Source organism: Orycteropus afer, unplaced genomic scaffold (genome assembly GCF_000298275.1).
Source record: "Orycteropus afer afer isolate SDZICR_OR568_19922 unplaced genomic scaffold, OryAfe1.0 scaffold00826, whole genome shotgun sequence".
Classification (NCBI taxonomy): Eukaryota; Metazoa; Chordata; class Mammalia; order Tubulidentata; family Orycteropodidae; genus Orycteropus; species Orycteropus afer.
The window spans coordinates 621,905-642,416 of NW_006922413.1; the positions used below are offsets into that span (position 1 = coordinate 621,905).

The 20,512-nt window shown below is 40.0% G+C and overlaps 1 protein-coding gene across 1 annotated transcript in view; it reads right to left on the minus strand.

The window, feature by feature from the left end:
* The window catches only part of ZRANB3 (zinc finger RANBP2-type containing 3), a 185,761-nt gene that overhangs the window by 156,832 nt on the left and 8,417 nt on the right, over positions 1-20,512 (minus strand). The window contains exon 3 of the mRNA XM_042783280.1: positions 12,222-12,307. Coding sequence (XP_042639214.1) covers positions 12,222-12,307 — 86 coding nt within the window. The remainder of the gene's footprint in view (positions 1-12,221; positions 12,308-20,512) is intronic.

The following is a 20,512-nucleotide window of genomic DNA, read 5'->3' on the forward strand; positions in this document are numbered from 1 at the left end:
CTATAACACTTTTCACAGAATGAAAACATTATGGAACAACATGCACTATTCCACAGACTAACTTAAAATGGCAGGAAGTGTCTTTATCTGAATCAGGATCTATAGTGTTTTCAAGGTAAAGAAATAAAGGAATAACAAAACTTTTGAAACAGAACCTGGAATAAAATGTCTTTTGGAAACCATGATACTAATTTTGAAGTGGATTTATCTAGAAAATAGTAAATATAAAACAATCTTCACAATCATAAAGTATTTCCCAAAAATGAACCTCTTTTTGATTAAGTGTTTACATTAATAAGCAATGAATAGACAGGTACATACTTTTGTTGTAAAATGGTAAGTTCTAATCAGAAAACCAAAAAAGAAATGCTTTTTTTGACCACTTAGGTTTTGCTAAAGAGCTTGGGTGGTGCAGTGGCCAAGTGCTGGGTTGCTAACTGAAAGGTTAGCAGTGTCAACACACCAGCCACTCCAGAGGAGACAGATTAGGCAGTCTGCTTCCAAAAAGATTTCAGCCTTGGAAATCCTATGGAACAGTTCTACCCTATCCTATAGGATTCACAAGAGTTGGAATCGACTTGACAGTAAAGGCTTTTTTGGGGGAGGGTTTACATTTTTCCACTAGCCAAAAGGGAAATCCAGTAAATATATTTGTCTCATGTAGGAAAAATTTTGGCATTTATAATCTAAAAGCAATGTGACTAAGGGCTTCCTCACAACACCTAGCAGAATCTCAAACATGCCTCTAATGTGAAAAAAATGAGTAACTAGGAATGCGGTATCGGTAACCTTGACTTTGATTTGCAAAAACCTGCTAATCTGAATCAAGATGTCTTGAATAAAAAGGAAATTCATTACATACATAATGGGAAAGTCAGAGGACAGGCAGGTTCCTGACTGGTTGATACCAAGGTTCCTTGCAACTTTTCATCATGCTATCCACAGAGCTTAGCCTCATGTAAGCCTGATATCCCACATGGTCATAAGACAACTGCCAGCAGTAAGTGGGACAACATACTTTCTTACTAATACCCAGCTTAAGAGCAAGCTTGGAGTAAGGTCCTTTCCTTCGGTATATTTGGAACAAGATCCATCCTAGAGCAGTAACATGCCATATGCTAACCTGCTTAGACTGACCAGAATCTACCAGTGAAACAGGATATAAGGTTAATTTTCCAAGTCTTATGAATATGTATATATACCATATGGATATGTGTATCTATGCTAAACTAAATCAGGATTCTGTTTGGAAGGAGGGCAGGCAACTAACAGTGTTAAAAACATGCCACTGTTGACTTCTGGGTAGAAAGAACATTAATTTGTGGAACTGCATCAAAGAATTGCTATAATTTTTATTTCTATACATTGTTAAAAAATCACTTGGTAAACACTCACAAGTTATTACTTTGTCAAACCAGCATGCAAGTGGATTGATTGTATAATAAAAAAAACTAAGCTCTATGGTTACAGAAAGGAGCTCTGATGGCATAGTACCTAAGGCATTTGACTGCTAACCAGAAGGCTGACGGTTCAAATCCCAACCACTCCATGGAAGGAAGACTGGGCAATTTAGTTCCGTAAAGATTTACTGCCTCAGAAACCCAAAGGGAGTCGCTCTGAGTCGAAATCGACTCAATGGCAGTGAATTTGGCTTTGGTTTATGGTTACCGAAAAACTAAACTAAAACTTTCTATCAATATATAACCATCTCACCCCAAGTCACAAAATTATATCAGCTTAAGTTTCTTAGTACACATTAACCAAATTATACTATAGTTTTTCCAATCATTTATTACATATAAAACTCAAAAGCCAAACTCACTGCCATCGGGTCAGTTCCTACTCATAGTGACCCTCATTAGGTTCCTGAGGCGGTAAATTCTATGGAAGTAGACTGCTCCATGTTCCTTCTGTGGAGTGGTTGGTGGGTTTGAACCACCAAGCTTCTGTTTAGCAGTCAAATGCCTTAGGCACTACACCACCAGAGCTCCTTTTTATTATATATGTTGTTGTTGTTTGCCATCGAGTCGGCCCCGACTCATAGCGACCCCTCCTTGGGTTTCCGAGGCAGTATCACTACTGCCCAGAAGGAAGTAGGACTGCCCAACCTTCCTTCCGAGGAGTGGCTGGTGGGTTTGAACCGCCTGCCTTCTGGTTAGCAGTCAAGTGCCTTAGCCACTATGCTACCAGAGCTCCCTTATTATATACAGAAGTTGTAAAATAAATGTACAGGGTCAGCTGCGGAAGAACTTCTCCTTAGTAGTAGTTCATTCATTATAAGAAGAATCTGTTTTACTCATGATTTAAACTCAGTATGAAGAAAACCAAAGGCTTTGAACTGGAAAAGACTATCCAAATCACTTACTCTAACCCGACATACTCAAGGAGCTCCATATCTAATTAGACATACTTTTCAAACATATTTGTGCTAATCATTTTTTAAAGCTATATCAATTTTCAAGAGTAGTTTGAAATTATATCTGACTAACTTTATCAGTGTGGGTACTGCTTGTGAATTTAGCAAATGAATGGCATTATCCATGTCATGAATTACATGGTAAGAAAAAACAGGTTTAGTATTCAATGATTCAACAAATGTTGAATATCGTGTGCCAGGTACTGTATGAAACACTGGGAATATAACACTGAACACAATGGGAGTTCTTTCCTCAAGGTGCTTATAGCTAGCAAATCACTCCAATGCTGCAGTGTAATAAATTGCTTAATATGGCCCTTCTAGCCATCGTCCTCCATTTTGTGATGTATTGTAAATTCTAATCCCTATACCTATTTAGGAGCTCAGGTGGTGCAGTGCTTAAGGCATTTGACTACTATCCAGAAAGCTGGTGGTTCAAACCCACCAGCCACTCCTCGGAAGGAAGACTAGGCAATCTACTTCTGTAGAGATACTGCCTTGGAAACCAAAGGAGGGGTCCCTATGAGTCAGAATTGACTCCCTGGCAGTGAAGTTTGTTTTTTGTTTTAATGCCTGTTCAGGGTGGGATACATCTTGAGTCCTGCCTTGATGGAAGGTGTGACTCAAGTCACCACTCATTTTGTGATGTATTCTCTATGCCTGTTTAGGGTGGGATGTACCTTGAGTCCTGCCTTGCTGGAAGGTGTGACTCAAGTCACCACCATTAGCTTCTTTGAGAATACATATGTGAATGTTCTGGGAAAGTTCACTCTCTCTTGCTCCGATTCTGCAGTTAGTTTGTCATCATCTCACCCCTGGACTTGAGACAGCAACTATAATCTGACCTGCCCATTTGGGTTTGCCAACTCCTGCAACCATGTGAGTTGGGAGAATTCTCCAGTCCTATCCACAGACCTGGGACTTGTTAGCATGCCAGCCTCTCAACCTCCACTACCACCACATGAGCCGTTTCCTTAGGAGTCTGTGAGTTCTGTGAGACGTTACAGTGACCTATGGAATCCTAAAACAGGAGGGAGATATTGAGGGGAGGAGGAGGAGTTGATATCAGAGATGAGGAAGTGGCATGGTAGTTTGGAAAAGTTGGACATCTGGGGCATCTTTAACCTCTGCCTCATAGGGACTGGCCTTGAGCTGATTTTTCTAAGAGAAATTATGCAAGCAGTTTGTGTCAGAAGTGGGATGTAGAATTGTGGTTATGTGTCATCTTGGCTGGGTCCGGTTTTGAGCGGCTGGGCCCCTGGTGGTAGTTATTTCCCGTGATGACACTGGCAATCAACTCCATGGTGGAATCTGCTACACAAAGTTGAATAGCTGCTTTAGAGATGTGGTCTGCTTCCTGTGTATAAGAAGAAGGTTTGGGAACAGTCTACAACTTCATGGTATGCTTGGACCCTGAAGGTAGCTGAGTCTTCATTTAGCAGCCTGCCATCTTTCCTGCCAATCTTGGGACTGTTTCTGGACTTGAATCAATGGCCTGCCATGTAGTTTGATAATATCAGGATTGTCCCTTTTTACTTGTCAACCTTCAGTTTGCCAGCCTCAGAAGCCAGCAATTGCCTGAGTGAAGAAAGCGTCCAGCTTCAGTGAGCTGGGAGCAGGGGGCAGAGATGAAACCCAAGGTCAAGGGGCTTTTACCCAGCCCCTAGAGCCTGGCACATTTAACTTGGACTTCTAGCCTCTAAAACTGTGAAAGAATAAACTCCTGTCTGTTAAAGCCATCCTATTTGTAGTATTTTTCTGTGAGAGTGGCACAAGGTAACCAAAACAGAAATGCAGAACACATGAGAGCCATGTTCCCCAACACACTGATCACATAGGACTGATAAATGGTCTCTCACTAAAATTCTGCAGCCAGTTGAACTAGTAGCCTGCACACTAGGTTTCACAACACCTTCTTGCTTCTACAGAGATGCCTCAGAGGCCCTCAGTTGGTTGAGGACAGAAGAAAAGACAAGAGTGGTTACAGAGCTCTGCTAGGATAACCTCCACTCTTGCTTTAACTGGAGTAATTACTTTACCAATATTTTTGGCTTTCTTTTTAAATTACAATTATTACACTTTTGAAAACATATAGTATAAAATACGAAAAGTACCAAACACCAAACTCACTGCCATTGAGTCAATTCCAACTCATAGTAACCCCATTGGGTGTCCAAGGCGGTAAATCTTTACAGAAGCAGACTGCCTCATCTTTCTTCCACAGAGTGGCTAGGGGGTTCAAACCATCTACCTTTTGGTTAGCAGCCAAATGCCTTAACTACTACACCACCAAAGCTCCTTTTAAAGATATATATGTGGTATAAAAATACATGTATATATTTATGTGTATATAATATATACATGTGTGAAAAATATATGAAAAACTGTGTGGATAAACTTCTTGAATTTCATCGCTGAGTCAAAGCACATGTGCTTTCAAAATTTTAATAGATTGCCTTCAATTGACAGTATTATCCTTTACATTCCTTCCAATAATGTAAGAGTGTATTTCCTCATATACTTAATGACATAGTGTTTCATTAAACTTTCCAGTTTCTACAACTATACTTGAAAAAATGGTGTTTCAATTTGTTTTCTTTCAATATGAATTTCTCTTATGAGAGAGATTTTATATTTGTATTTCCTTTTCCAAACTGTTAACATTTTTTGCATTTTTCCCAAGTTGTTGAAATTAGTCTTTCTCTTTAATTTGCAATACACAAATTAATTTTCTTCAGTTAGATTTTGTCTTTTTACTCTGTATGTGTTATTTTCTAGTGAGATCAAATTTTTACACCATCAAGACACAATTGATCTCTATTCACCTGGAACAAATGAGAAAATAGGAAAGTCAGGAACAGGAGGAGGATATGGAGTAGCTAATTGCCTCCATGAACAACTGCCTCCTTTGTTATGAGACAAGAAGAATTAATGGTGCCTGTTTTGGTTACCCAGTGCCACTCTGACAAAAAAATATACCACAAATGGGATGGCTTGAACAGTTTATTCTCTTACAGTCTGGAGGCTCTAAGTCAGAGATCAAAGTGCCAGCACTTAGGAGCTGGGTGAAAGCCCCTCAACCTTGGGCTTCAGCTCTGCCTCCTGCTCCCAACCCACTGGCGCTAGAGGCTTTTCTTCACTCAGACAGCTGCTGGCTGCTGAACCTGACAAGCCCAAGGTTGACAAGTAAAACGGCACAGTCCCAATGTTACCAAACCATACAGCAGACCATTAATTCAAGTCCATTTAAAGTCCTAAGGCTGGCAGATCATGGCAGGCTGCTGAACAACGACATGGCTAAATGCAGGGTTCAAGCGTACCATAAGCTAGAGACTGTTCCCCAAGGCTTCTGTATATATATACAGGAAGCAGACCACATCCCTAAGGCAGCTACTCAGCTGCTCACAGTAGATTCCACCATGGAGTTGATTACCAGTCTCATCATGAGGAATACTACACCCAGCTGCCCAGCCACTCAACCAGGCCCAGCCAAGTTGACATACAAACTTAATTACCACAGTGCCTGACTCCCATTAGTGAACATTTTGATCAATGATTCCATAGAATAATCTTGATCATAAAGAGACAAATTTAGAAAAGAATATAAAATTCTCATAGACTCCTGACTTCCTGAAGCTGTGAAAGTTGCAGAAACCCCTGAAACTATTACCCTGAGATAATCTTTAAAACTTAAAAATAAAAAATATTTCCTGAAGTCTTAAAACCAAACAATAGTTAAGCTTACCTAGTAAAAAATGTCTGCCTTGAGGATCATGCTCTTTTAAGAACTATCTATACAGGATCAACAACAGTGGAAACATTAGATAGGAACTTTAGGAAGCAGTGAAGGTATGTTAATGGAGGAGGAACAACTCAGAAAAGGGGGTGAGAATGGTTGTACAATTGAAAGAATGTAATTGGTGTCACTAAATTGTACATGTAGAAAATGCTGAATTGGTTTTTGGTTTGCTGTGTATATTCTGAACAACACAAAATAAATAAAATTATATATAAAAAAATGTTTACACAGTCAAATGTATCCTTTTTTTTTTAATGGTTTTCCAAAACTAAAGTTATAATAGAATCCTCTATGCTTTATTTAATAATACTTATATATTTGATTCATCTACAACTTATTTTGGTGCAAGAAGAATCTTTTTCAATATTCTAATTTTCATAATTTTCTTGACAATTCTTGTGTTTTATTTATTTTTTAAAAAATGGTATTAAGGATCAATTTTCTGGTTTTAAGAGAAAAACCTTTTAACTTTTATTAGCTATATTATATCCACAGATAAATTCAGGCAAAAGTAAAATCTTTATAATACTAAGTTGTCTCATTAATTAAAGGATATGGCTTTTTATTTCTGTTGTCTTCATTTATGGCCTTCAATAGTATTTTCAAGTTTTTCATTTATAGATATTGTAAAATTCTAAGTTTATCCTTTGGTGGTATATTTTTGTTGTTATTGTAAACAGGATCTTTTTCTTTATTATATTTCAAAACCTGTAATCTCTGTACAGAAAAACACTTGACTTTTTTTGGAGGGAAAAAAAAACACTTTTTTATTGTGATCTGGGTGAAAGTTCAGAGAGCAAATTGGTTTTCCATTCAACAGCTGAAACACATTTTGTTTCATGTCATTGATTGCAATCTCCATAATGTGATATCAGTCATTCCACTTCCTCCCTGTGTTTCCCATTTCCTTTCCTTCTTTCCTATCCCTTCCTGCCTTCTGAACTTTGACTCTTGGCAAATGTTGCCCTTTTGATCTCAGGTGGTTAACCGTTCTAGACAACTGACTTTTTAACATTAACTGTGTACTTATACACACACATATGTATATAATAAACTCTGAATTTATTAAAAACTTTAATTAGATGACTTCTCATAATTTGTGCGGAGGAAGAAGTAAGTTTTTCCTTCTCATTACTAACTTGGTGTTGTGAGTTGAAGTGTTTTCTAAAAATTCATGTTCACCTGGAACTTCAGAATGTGACTTTATCTGGAAATAATGTCTATGGAGATATAATTAGTTAAGATGAGCTCATAATGGATAAGGGTGGGCACTAAATCCAAGCCTGGTATCCTTACGTGAAGACACAGAAACAGAGGAAAGATGACCATAAGAAGACAGAAAGAAAGTAGAGTGATACAGCTATAAACCAAAGAATGCCAAGGGCTACAACCATAGAAGCTGGAAAAGGCAAGGAAGGATTGTTAGAGTCTTTAGAGAAAGCATGGCCTTGCTGACACCTTAATTTCAGATCTCTAGCCTCCAGAACTGTAAGAAATTAAATTTCTATGTTTTAAGCCACCTAATATGTGGTAGTTTGTTACAGCAGCCATAGAAAACTAATGCACATAGCTAATTATAGTAATGTGGGGGTCAGGGGTGGTGGTTCAGTGGTAGAATTCTTGCCTTCCATGTGGAAGACCTGTGTTCAATTCCTGGTCAATGTACCTCATGTGCAGCTACCACCTGTTAGTGGGGCTTACATGTTGCTATGATGCTGAACAGGTTTTGGCAAACCTTTCAGACAAAGACAAACTAGGAAGAAAAGCCTAGCAATCTACTTCCAAAAATCAGTTAAAAAAGCAAACCTTATGGATCACAATGGTCTGACCTGCAAACAATCATCAGCACAGCACTGGATAAGCTTTCCTTCTGTTGTGTGTGGGGTTGTCCTGAGTAAGGACCTATTTGACAGCAGCTAACAACAACAACAAAGTACGTGAATACATTCCTAATATTAAACCATGTTTGCATTCCTAATACGAATTTTATTTGCAAATAGTTAATTATATTATGTATTTTTACAAATTGTGGAATTCTACTTGTTAATATTGAGTATTTCTGCAATTATGCTATCTTGTCTGATTTTGGTATCAACATTAGACTAGCTTCATACAAAGAATTTGGAAAGATTATTTCCATCTCTGTACTCTGGGACACTTTAAAAAGCATAAGAACACCATGAACACTTGGAGGAATTATAGAAACAAACAAAAAAGAAAAATAGACTGGAAAATAAACACAAGCAATTCACATCACAGACTGAGCTAATGTCCAATAATATATAAAGATTTCAAATATACTAATAAGAAAAAAGGCAATCAAGTTAATAGAAAGTAGACCAAAAGATACAAATAATCAGCAGAAAAAGAAATACAGATAACTCTTCAATGTATGAAAAAATGCTCAATTTCATTTAATAGCATATTAAGACAAATGTACATTAAAACTACTATCAGATTGGCAAGAATGAAATAGATTATTTTAACATGTTGGCAAGGTGCAAGGAAACCAGACAGTTTTATACACTGCTAGTGGAAATTTAAATAGATACAACTTCCATGGAGCATGATTTAGAAAAATGCATAAAATACAAAAATGCATTTAAAAAGATTACCTAAGTTCTTTCAGGAACTGATATGACAGATCTCCATTGTATATATGGTGAAAAAAGCAAACTGCTGAATGTATAGATTATGCTACTATATATGGTAAAATAATATTTTATATGTTTAAGGCAATGTAGTGAATTACATGGTATGCCTTTTTTATCCATAGTCTTTGTAACTCCCACCAGATTACTATAAGTAGCTGCTTTTAAACTCTTGATTGTTAAAGTCATCCACCTGATGTATTTCTGTTGGAGCAGCACAAAGTAATCTTCTGGGAAAGTTAGCTTTCTCTCAGGTGTGTAGAACTCTAATGTTGGGTTTGGTTGGTTTTGCCACTCTGCCAGGCTCAAAATGAGCCCTTCTAAAGGCAGAAGGAATCTGACTGCCAGCTGAGAGAGTTACGCTGCTGAGAGAGACACGCTGCTGAGAGAAAGATGCCCAGCTGAAAGAAGCCCAGCCGAGACGGCAGCAGTGGAACCAAGATGCATGAGACAGAGTAGCAGGCTTACCTGGCCCGCAGAGGTAGAGGCCAGGCTGAGAAGCCAAGGCCAGAGAGGCATGTCAAAGGGCACAGCAGAGGGGAGAGTGTCCTGACCAAAGAACTGTATCCTGAGCATGTTCCTGAATTTGAATTGTAGCCTGTTGCTTCCCTAATAAACCCCATAATCTGTGAATTCTGTGTGGCCACTGCAGTGAACTATTGAACCCAGCAGAGTGGTGGTGGGTACTGTGGGAGGGGTGGTTAGTATCAAGGTTGGTAAGAGGGCTGGAGAGTGGCAGCATGTCTTGGCAAATGTTGCCCTTTTGATCTCAGGTGGTTAATTGTTCTAGACAACTGACTTTTTAAGAGGCCTTGGGCTGCTTCTTATGCTGTCTTCCTCTTGTGAACTTAGAGGAGATCAGAAGATGCTGCCTCCCTGCCCCTTTAGCATGTAATCACATGTGTTTCTTTACACATAAAGTAACTCTAGAATGAAACATGAGAAAATGCCAAAATTGGTTACCAGGGAAGGGAAATACTTGGCTGAGAGACAGGGATGGAAGGGTCACTTACTTTTCACTTTTGTCCAGTGTGCACTTTATCTAATCAATAAAAATAAATTCAGTAATTTCAAAATTAAGTAGAGACACACACACAAAAAAAAAAAGAAAAAGAAAAAGAAAGAAAAACTTTGCACAATAGAAAGACAAATAATCCAATTAAAAAATGGGAAGAGGCACGAACAGACACTTCACCAAAGAAGACATTCAGGTAGCTAACAAACACAGGAAGAAATGCTCATGATCATTACCATTAGAGAGATGCAAATCAAAACAACAATGAGATATCATCTCACCCTAGAATTAATAGCAAACTTCAAAAAAAACAACAAATGCTGATGAGTGTGTGGAGAGACTGGAACCCTCATACACTGTTGATGGGACTGTTAAATGGTGCAACCACTGTGGAATAATGGTATGGTGCTCCCTTAAAAAGCTGCAAATAGAAACACCATATAATCTAGCAATCCAACTACTAAGTACATATCTTAGAGAAAAAGAGCTGTGAAACAAACAGATACATGTACACTCATGTTCACTGCAGAACTATTCTACAATAGCAAAAAGAAGGAAACAATCTAAATGCCCATCATTGGAGGAATGGATCATCAAACTACGGTACATACAGACAACAGAATACTATGCAACATAAAAGAACAATGATGAATCTGTAGAACATCTCGTGACATGGGTGAACTTACAGGCCATCATGTTGAGTGAAGTTAGTCAATCACAAAAGGACAAATATTGTAAGAGATTACATTATAAAAAGTCAAGAAAAAAGATTTTACAAAATGACATATTCTTTGATGGTTATCAGTGGTGGGTGGGGAATGGGCATAAACCACTAACTAACCAGAAGGCTGGTGGTTCAAACCCACCAGCCGCTCTTGGAAGGAAGATTGGGCACTCTACTTCCATGGTGATACCACCTCGGAAACCCAAGGAGGGGTCACTATGAGTCGGATCTGACTCAATGGCAGTGAGAGAAAGTAGACACATGTTTACCTGGGTGAAGGAAAAAAAATTCTTCTCATGTCAGTTTTTTTTTTTTTTTTTAAAATACTATTAACTGTAACAGAGATATTCTATCCTTAAAACATTTAAAAAAAAAAAAAAAAACCAACCTCACTGCCGTTGAGTAGGATACGACTCATAGCAACCCCTTCTTAGGTTTCCAAGGAAGGCTCACTACGGAAGTAGATTGCCCAATCTTCCTTGTGAGGAGTGGCTGGTAGGTTCAAACTACCAGCCTTCTGGTTAGCAGTGAAATGCATTAGGCAATATGCCATCAGTGTTCCTATGAAACATAAGTATGCTTGAAGAAAGGAAAGGAAAGGAAAAACAAGTCTAGACAAGAGAAAAGAGAAACTGCAGACAAGAAAGAACTTTAGGAAATTAACATTTGGGGAGCTAAATTAGATCCCAAAATGTAACAAAAAGTCCAAGAATAAAAAACAAGCCAGAACAGAGAAATCAGACAGAAGGTATTACCAAAGAACTTGCCTGGCATATTTCCCTGGAACTGAAAGACCCAAGTGTCTTGAGCTTTGAGACCCAGGGATGTTACTTGGAGGGAGAGACACGTAAGTATAGAGCAAGATGGAGGGGGAGAACATGGCCCATGCAGAAAACCTAAACCCTGCATGAGATTTCCCAGCTCTTGCCCCCTTGACACTCAGATCATCACCAGCATAGCTTGCAGCCCAATATGATAGGCAGGAGAATGCAAGATTACTGGGGGTGGAAGAGGTAGAAAGGAGGGAGGACCACCAAGAACCTGACAGTTGCAAGTTTCTGAGCAAAATTTTTGGGTCCTCAGGTGCTATGGTTCACTTGTGCCCTCCAAAAATATGTTGTAAATCCCTTTTGGGAATGGGTTGTGCTGTTAATGAGGCAGTATTAGTGCATGGTATGTCTTAACTCAGTCTCTTTTGAGCTATGAAAGAGCCTAAAGAAACAAGCAAGCAAGTAGAGATGGGGGAAGAGAGACACCATGCCATATGAAGATCACTAAGGAGCCAAGAAATGGAAGCTGAAGACACAAGGAGAGACATAGAGAGCAGCTTTCCCCCAGAGCTGGTGCCTTGAATTCAGACTTTCAGCCTCCTTACTGTGAGAAAATAAATTTCTGCTTGTTAAAACAAAAATAAAAAAAAAAAAGAAAGAAAGAAAAGCTTTGCCATTATCTATTTCTTTATTTTATATATAGGTCATTTACATAAGAATTTATTTCAAGAAATTATTCCACAGCTAACACAAGTTTGAAAAACAGTGTACCAAAGAATAACTAATAAATTAACATGTTCATATTAAATGTGATATATAAAGCTTATAGAAAATAGTTTATCTTACCTGATATGTGCATTACAGTATCTTTTGGAATACTCAGTCCATGTTCCAAATTTTTGTGGGAAGAGAGCTTCAATTTGCATGAAAAGCTGTAATGAAGAAATTATATTTAATATGTTGTGATATTTTCAAGTAAATATTAGTACTTTGAGAAAACCAGTTAATAAGATAGTAAAAAAAGAAAATCTACTTCTTTTTCCTCAAGACCTCTCCTTCCCCTCCACCTCCAATTGCTGCCATCCTATTTTCAGGGCTAATTGCTCTACATTTCTTTAAAATATGTCTGTGTGTTCTATATGCCTATGTAATCACATGCATTTATTCACTTTACTCATACGAACCAGATATTATACATACTGTTCAAATTATAATATTATTACACAATTAGAATCTTGTCCTATAAAACACTGGAGACACCTTAAAGGTGCACACTCTCCTCACTTATCAACCACTTCATTATCTGACATACCACATTTACAACAGTAAAAAATCTACTATCTGGCTATTTATCCCATTAACATTGTACATCTGGCAACGAATGCTGAGGTGCCATGCGAGAGTAATGTTGGTTGTGATGGTTAAGGTTATGTGTCAATTTGGCTGGGCCATGATTCTCAGTGGTTTGGCAGTTATGTAATGATGCAGTAATTCTCCATTTTGTGATCTGATGTGGCTATCCTCCATTATCACATAATGCTGATTTTCCCACAATGACCTGGTCTTTGGAACCTAACCATGTCGATCAGTGAAGAAAGGGTATTTATCTGTCTTACTTAGTTTGAAAAATTATATAAGCAATATAAAGCACTATTTAAAAGACTGAACAGTAACCAGTTAATATGTAAATGTTCTGTAATACAGTTAACTGCTCTTCTGATAAGGGACATACAGGTAGTTCCCAGGTTATGAATGAGATCCAATCCTAACTGTGTATTTAGATAGAATTTGGAGATGAGTTTTATTTAGCCTTAAGAAAAGGTTCAATGACTTTTCAATGATTTAAAAGCTTCAGGAGCAACAAGTGAGGGCGATTGTGATGAAGAATTGGTTGGGAGTAGGGGTTGGTTCAATCATTTCAAAGTGAGGACAAATTGACATACCTTAAAGGGCAAGCAGAAGTTGTCCTTAAGTCAGACTCACGTAACCCAGGGACTATGTGAATAGCCTGTTTCTAAAATTGTTTTTATGCAATTGCAAAAACAAATAACTCTGTGTAACTTGGTTATTTATGTCTATATGAGTATAGGTTGTTGTTGTTGTTGTTGTTATGGCCGTTGGCAACCCCTCCTTGGGTTTCCGAGGCGATATCACTATGGAAGTAGATTGCCCAACCTTCCTTCTGAGGAGTGGCTGGTGGGTTTGAACTGCCAGCCTTCTGGTTAGCAGTCATGTTGCAATTTACATTCTCATCAACAGTATCATGAAATTGTTTCATTTTTGTAACTACTGGCTACATAGAGTGGTGTCTCTGTTACTTAAATATCCACCACTGCCAGTTGCCATTGTGACCCCAAGTATATCAGAGAACTGTGCTCCATACAGTTTTCAGTGGCTGATATATTTTTTTTTGTCAGCAGTTCTCTAGGACTTTTTTCTGAGGGGCCTCGAGGTGGACTTGAGCCTCCACCTTTTGGTTTGCAGCTGAATGCATTAACCATTTGTACCACCTAGGGACTCCGGGTCCTTAAATAGGTCTTTTTCTTTTTTTAAAAAAACACATTTTATTGAAATATAATTTATGTACAGTGAAATACACAAAACTACAGTGACAGGGGTCAATGCATTTTTTCTGTGTGTGTGTTCCCTCCTTCCCCTCTCACCCCTGGTAACTAACAAAGAAAATTTTCTTCCATATATAAACCTTTCCTTGACTTTTTACAATAATGAACTAATACTATATTTGTCCTTCTGTGACTGACTTCTTTCACTCAGCATAATGTCCTCCAAGTTCATCCCTGTTATGCAATGTTTTGCAGATTCTACATTATTCTTTAGTGTTGCATAGCATTCCATTGTGTGTAATGTACCATAGTTTGGTTATTTCTTCTTTTGATGGGCACATACATTTTTTCCATCTTTTTCCTATTGAAAATAGTGCTACAATGAATATGGTGTGCATATATCTGTTCTTGTCCTGACTCTCACTTCTTTAGGATATATACCTAGTAATGGGATTGCTGGTTCAAATGGTATTTCTAATTTCGGCTTTTTAAGGAATCACCATACTGCTTTCCACAGTGGGTGTATCATTTTACTCATATACAGAAATGTATAAGAGTCCTAATCTCTCCACATCCTCAATAACATTAAATATGTCTTCTTAAATGTTCTATTTAGATATAATTCACATACCACAAAAGCGACTCATTAAAAGTGTACAGTTAGTGGTTTTTAGTATATTTACCACTATTTAATCCCAGAACATTAGTATCACCCCATAAAGAAACTCCAAAACCATGAGTACTCATCTTCTATTCTCCATCTCTGCCTTTTTATCCATGAAACCACTAATCTAGTTTCTATCTCTATGAATTTGCCTATTCTGAACATTTCATATAAACAAGCAACGCTTACACTTCAGAGACCTCATTTGTATGGGGCCTTCCAAGATTCTATACCTAAACTGGAATTTATAATTTCATATGTTTTTTCTTAAAGATCTGCATACCAATCACAAGTGGTATAATAATTAGGACCCACGAAACCTGGATGTACCCTTGCTCAAAACAGTGGCTATCCTTAGACAGAAGCAAATGTTTGGATTTTGAACATGGGGGCACAAGGATCTTTGTTGTATTGGCATGGTTCTGTTTCTTATGCAAGGCAATAAGCAGGTGTGGCAGTTTTGTCTGTGTGTCAACTTGGCTGGGCCTGGTTGAGTGGCTTAGCAGCTGGATGTAGTATTCTCTATGATGAGATTGGTAATCAACTCCATGGTGGAATCTACTGTGAGCAGCTGAGTGGCTACCTTAGGGATGTGGTCTGCTTCCTGTATATAAGGAGAACCTTGGGAACGGTCTCTAGCTTTTGGCACGCTTCAACCCTGCAGGTAGCCGTGTCATTGCTCAGGAGTCTGCCATGCCCTGCTGACTAGGGACTTTCAATGGACTTGAATGCCATGTGGTTTGTTAATATTGGGACTGTGCCTTTTCACTTGTTAACCTTGGGCTTGTCAGTCTCAGCAGCCAGTAGCTGTCTGAGTGAAGAAAAGCCTCTAGCTCCAGTGGGCCGGAAGCAGGAGACAGAGTTGAAGCCCAAGGTTGAGGGGCTTTCACCCAACCCCTAGAGTCTGGCACTTTGATTTCAAGCCTCCAAACTGTAAGAGAATAAACTCCTGTTTTTTCAAGCCATCTCATTTGTGATATATTCTTGTCAGAGTGGCACTAGGTAATCAGAACAGATTATGGTACTGAGAGTGGGGTGCTGCTCTGATGGATACCTAAAATCTGGAAACAGGAGTGGAGTGCGTCCTTGACCCGAGACCCTGGCAGAGAGACCCTGGCATACGGGATGACAGACAGCAGAAGTAGAGCCAAGAGATAGGCATGACAGACATCAGGAACAGAACTGAGAGACCAGCATGAGAGACGGCAGTAGCAGAGCCCAGAGACCGGCATGAAACAGCAACAGGCTTACCAACCCACAGAGGAGAAAGCTGGGGGCCACTGGGTAGGCGGTTTCCTGGCAGAGTGGGTTGCCTTCAGGCATTAACTTGTAGAAGAAACCAGCTTGAAATGGAGTAGCAGAGGGACCAAGTAAATGGGAAGTAGAGCTGTCTCAACATCAAGGGTAGGACCATGGCCTTTGCGGATGGAACCACCACAGCCCCCTAACTTTCAAAGAGCCAGACATTCACCAAATTGGTTCTGGAGGGTGGGGCTGCTTGTTCACGTGAGCCAGTGGGATGGAGTTACAGCCTGTGTTACTCTGGGTTTTCTAGAGAAACAAAACCAGTAAAGCTTATATAGAGAAAGAGAAATCTATCTTAGGGCAATGGCTCAAACACTTAAAGAGCTGGCAAACTTCAAGCTGGAGGCTTTTCCCAACTCACACAGCTGCAGGGGCTGAGGAGCTCAAGGTTGGCAAGCAGTATACTGGCTGTTGACTTCAACGAATGACAAATCCAAGATCTCCAGGCCGAATGGTGGATTGTTCACTCACGGATAGTTGTATGCAGCACAACAGAATCCCAATCCACAGAAGAGTGTCTCTTTTCCCAGGATGTCCATAAATACACTGGAAGCAGGCCACACCCCTAGGAAAACTCCCTTTCAATGGACTGGCTGCTCAAAAGATATATATCTGATCCCATCATTGGAATAACCCACATCACAGTTGCTTGAACCACACAGAATTGTGGCCCAGCCAAGTTGACACACAGCTCCAACTTTCACAGTCCACCCCTTGTCAACTTGTCAGTTGTATACATCCTCTTAACCATAATTCTCTATATAATCTCTAAATAAGGACAATTATAAAGTTATATTTGAGCCTCACACAATACACTAACACATGTACAACCAAAATGCATTAACCTTATTTACATTTCACAGTTCATAGCAGACGGAAACAAAAATATTTGATGCACATATACAATGAAGAAATATAACAATCACAGTCCTCGTTTCTGTAACTGGTCACGTGGTAGTAGCTGAACTACCTTCTTCCACCACCCATTCTGTATTTCCCTTGCCCTCAGCAAGCACCTCAGCTGGTCATGGTTCTTTGTCTGGTGGGGTGACCCAAATCTTCATTCCTGAAGAGTCTGGGCCATTAGCAGTCATATCAGAATTGGGTTGCTGTAATTTTCTATTGACTTTAATCACAGGGCATAATAGTACTAAGAGACATCCTAAAGGATCTCTGTATTCCAGACATTCTTCTTTACCTCCATTATGTAACGTCAGTCCAATTTCCCCTTGGTAATCCGGATCTATCACACTAGATAGTACAGTAATGCTCTTCTTTGTCTGTTGATCCAGAGGCATAAGGAAGCCAAAATGGCTTGGTGGCATTCTTAATTTCTAGTTTCTCCCTTTGGGACTAAGATTTCCAGATCCACAGAACATAGGGCAGCAAGGACAGGAAGCAAAAATTTTTTGAGTGAGTCACTAGGGGTAATAGTGAATGGTACCACTCCTGTTTCTACCCCCATGGCTCCTGGACCCATGAATCCTGGCTATTGGAGAAACAGAATCATATACTGGATGTTGGTTTAGAGCACGTACAGACTCCTGGAGAACATTGCCCCAACCCTTCAAGGTATTGCCACCTAGCTGGTGCCACAATTGTGTTTTCAGTAGGACATTCCATTGTTCTATAAAGCCAGCTGCTTCAGGATGATGGGGAACATGGTAAGACCAGTGAATTCCATGAGCATAGGTCCATTGCTGCACTTCGTTTGCTGTGAAGTGAGTCCCTTGATCTGAAGCAATGCTGTGTGGGATACAATGATGATGGACAAGGCATTCTCTAAATCCACAGATGGTAGTTTTTGGCAGAAGCATTGCATACAAGGAAGGCGAATTCATATCCAGAATAAGTACCTATTCCAGTAAGGACAAAACGTTTTCCTTTCCATGATGGAAGTGGTCCAATGTAATCACCTGCCACCACGTTGCCAGCTGATCACCCTGAGGTGATCCATATCATGGACTCAGTGTTGGTCTCTGCTGCTGGCAGACTGGGCACTCAGCAGTGGCGGTAGCCAAATCAGCCTTGGTAAGTGGGAGTCCATGTTGCTGAGCCCATGCATAACCTCCATCCCTGCCACCATGGCCACTTTGTTCATGAGCCCATTGAGCAATGACAAGAGTAGCTGGGGAAAAAGGATGGCTGGTTTCCACTGAATGTGTCATCCTATACACCTGATTGTTAAAATCCTCCTCTGCCGTGATCACCTTTTGGTGGGCATTTGCATGAGACACAAATATCATTACTCCTTTGGCCCATTCAGAGAGATCTATCCACATACCTCTTCCCAATACATACTTGTCACCAATTTTCCAATCATGCTCCTTCCAAGTCCCAGACCATCCAGCCAAGCCATTAGCCACAGCCCATGAATCCGTATATAATTGCACATCTGGCCATTTCTTATTCCATGCAAAGTGAACAGCCATATCCATGGCTCGAAGTTCTGACCATTGGAAGGATTTCCCTTCACCACTGTGCTTCAAGGAAGTCCCAGAAAGGGGCTGCAGTACTGCTGCTGTCCACTTTTGAGTGGTGCCTGAATATAGTAGAGAACCATCTGTAAACCAGGCATGAGTTTTCTCTTCCTCAGTTAACTCATCAACCGATGAGGCCATAGGTACAGACTGGGAGAAGGAAGGTAATGGGACTGGAGTGGAGACCATAGGCATTTGAGCTACTTCCTCATGTAACTTACTTGTGCCTTCAGTCCTGCTCGAGCCTGATCTCTGATATACCACTTCCATTTAATGATGGAGTGCTGCTGCGCACGTCCAACTTTATGACTCTATGGGCCAGACAACACCCAGTTCATGATGGGTAGCTCAGGCCTCATAATGACTTGGTGGCCTATGGTTAGGTGTTCAGTCTCTACTGAAGACCAATAACAACCTAAAAGCTGTTTCTCAAAAGGAGAGTAGTTATCTGCAGAGGATGGCAGGGCTTTGTCCCAAAATCCCAAGGGTCTGCATTGCAATTCACCAATAGGGACCTGCCAAAGACTCCAAACAGCATGTTCTATCTACTACAGACACTTCAAGCACCATTGGATCAGCTGGATCACATGGCCCAAGTGGCAGAGTAGCCTGCACGGCAGCCTGAACCTGTTGCAGGGCCTTCTGTTGTTCTGGGCCCCACTCAAAGCTAGCAGCTTTCTGAGTCACTTGATAAATAGGCTGCAGCAACACATCCAAATGAGGGATATGTTGCCTCCAAAATCCAAAGAGGCCCACCAGATATGGTACATCCTTTTCAGTTGTGGGGGAAGTCAGATACAACAATTTAATGTTCCCTTTAGTAGGAATATCTCAACATGCCCCATGCCATTGAACCCCTAGAAACACTGAGGTGGAAGGTGCCTGAATTTTTGTTGGGTTAATTTTCCAACCTCTAGCACACATATGTCTCAACAATAAGTCTATAGTCATCGATACTTCTTTCTTACTAGGTCCAATCAGCATAATGTCATCAATATAATGGAGCAGTGTGATGTCCTGTGGAAGGGAAAGGCGATCAAGGTCCCTATGGACTAAATTATGACATAGTGCTGGGGAGCTGATACACCTCTGAGGATGCACTGTGAAAATATACTGTTGGTCTTGCCAGCTGATGGCAAACTGCTTCTGATGGTCCTTTGAAATTGGTATAGAGAAAAAGGGATTGGCCAGATCAATAGCTGCATACCAAGTACCAGGAGATGTATTAATTTGCTCAAGCAATGAAACCACATCAAGAACAGCAGCTGCAATTGGAGTCACCACCTGATTAAGTTTACAATAATCTACTGTCATTCTCCAAGATCCATCTGTTTTTTGCACTGGCCAAACAGGTGAATTAAATGGGGATGTGGTGGGAATCACCACCCTTTCATCCTTCAAGTCCTTGATGGTGGCAGTAATCTCTGTAACCCCTCCAGGGATGTGGTATTGCTTTTGATTTACTATTTTTGTAGGTAGAGGCAGTTCTAATGGCTTCCACTTGGCTTTTCCTACCATAATAGCCCTTACTCCACATGTCAGAGAGCCTATGTGGGAATTCTGCCAATTATTGAGTATATCTATTCCAATTATGCATTCTGGCACTGGGGAAATCACTACAGGATGGGTTTGGGGACCCACTGGACCCACTGTGAGACGCACCTCAGCTAAGACTCCATCAATAACTTGACCTCCATATGCCTCCACTCTGACTGGTGGGCCACAATGACGCTTTGGGTCTCCTGGAATTAGTGTCAATTCAGAGCCAGTGTCCAGTAATCCCCGAAAAGTCTGATTATTTCCTTTTCCCCAATGAACAGTCACTCTCGTAAAAGGCCTCAGATCCCCTTGGGGAAGGCTAGGAGAAAGACTGACATTATAGATTTTTGGCAATGTAGTGGGGTCTTTCCTCAAAGGGACCTGGCCTCCCCTTCATTCAAGGGGTTGTGGGTCTGTAAACTGACTCAAGTCTGGGAACTGATTGAGAGGCCATGACTCTGTATTCTGGTGATTCAATCTATGCTACTGCTCACGTGACCTAGAATTCTTCTGTCTATACAGATCAAGTAAATATTTAGTAGGTTTGTAATGTATTTCACTACTAGGAACACCATGGCAAGTAGC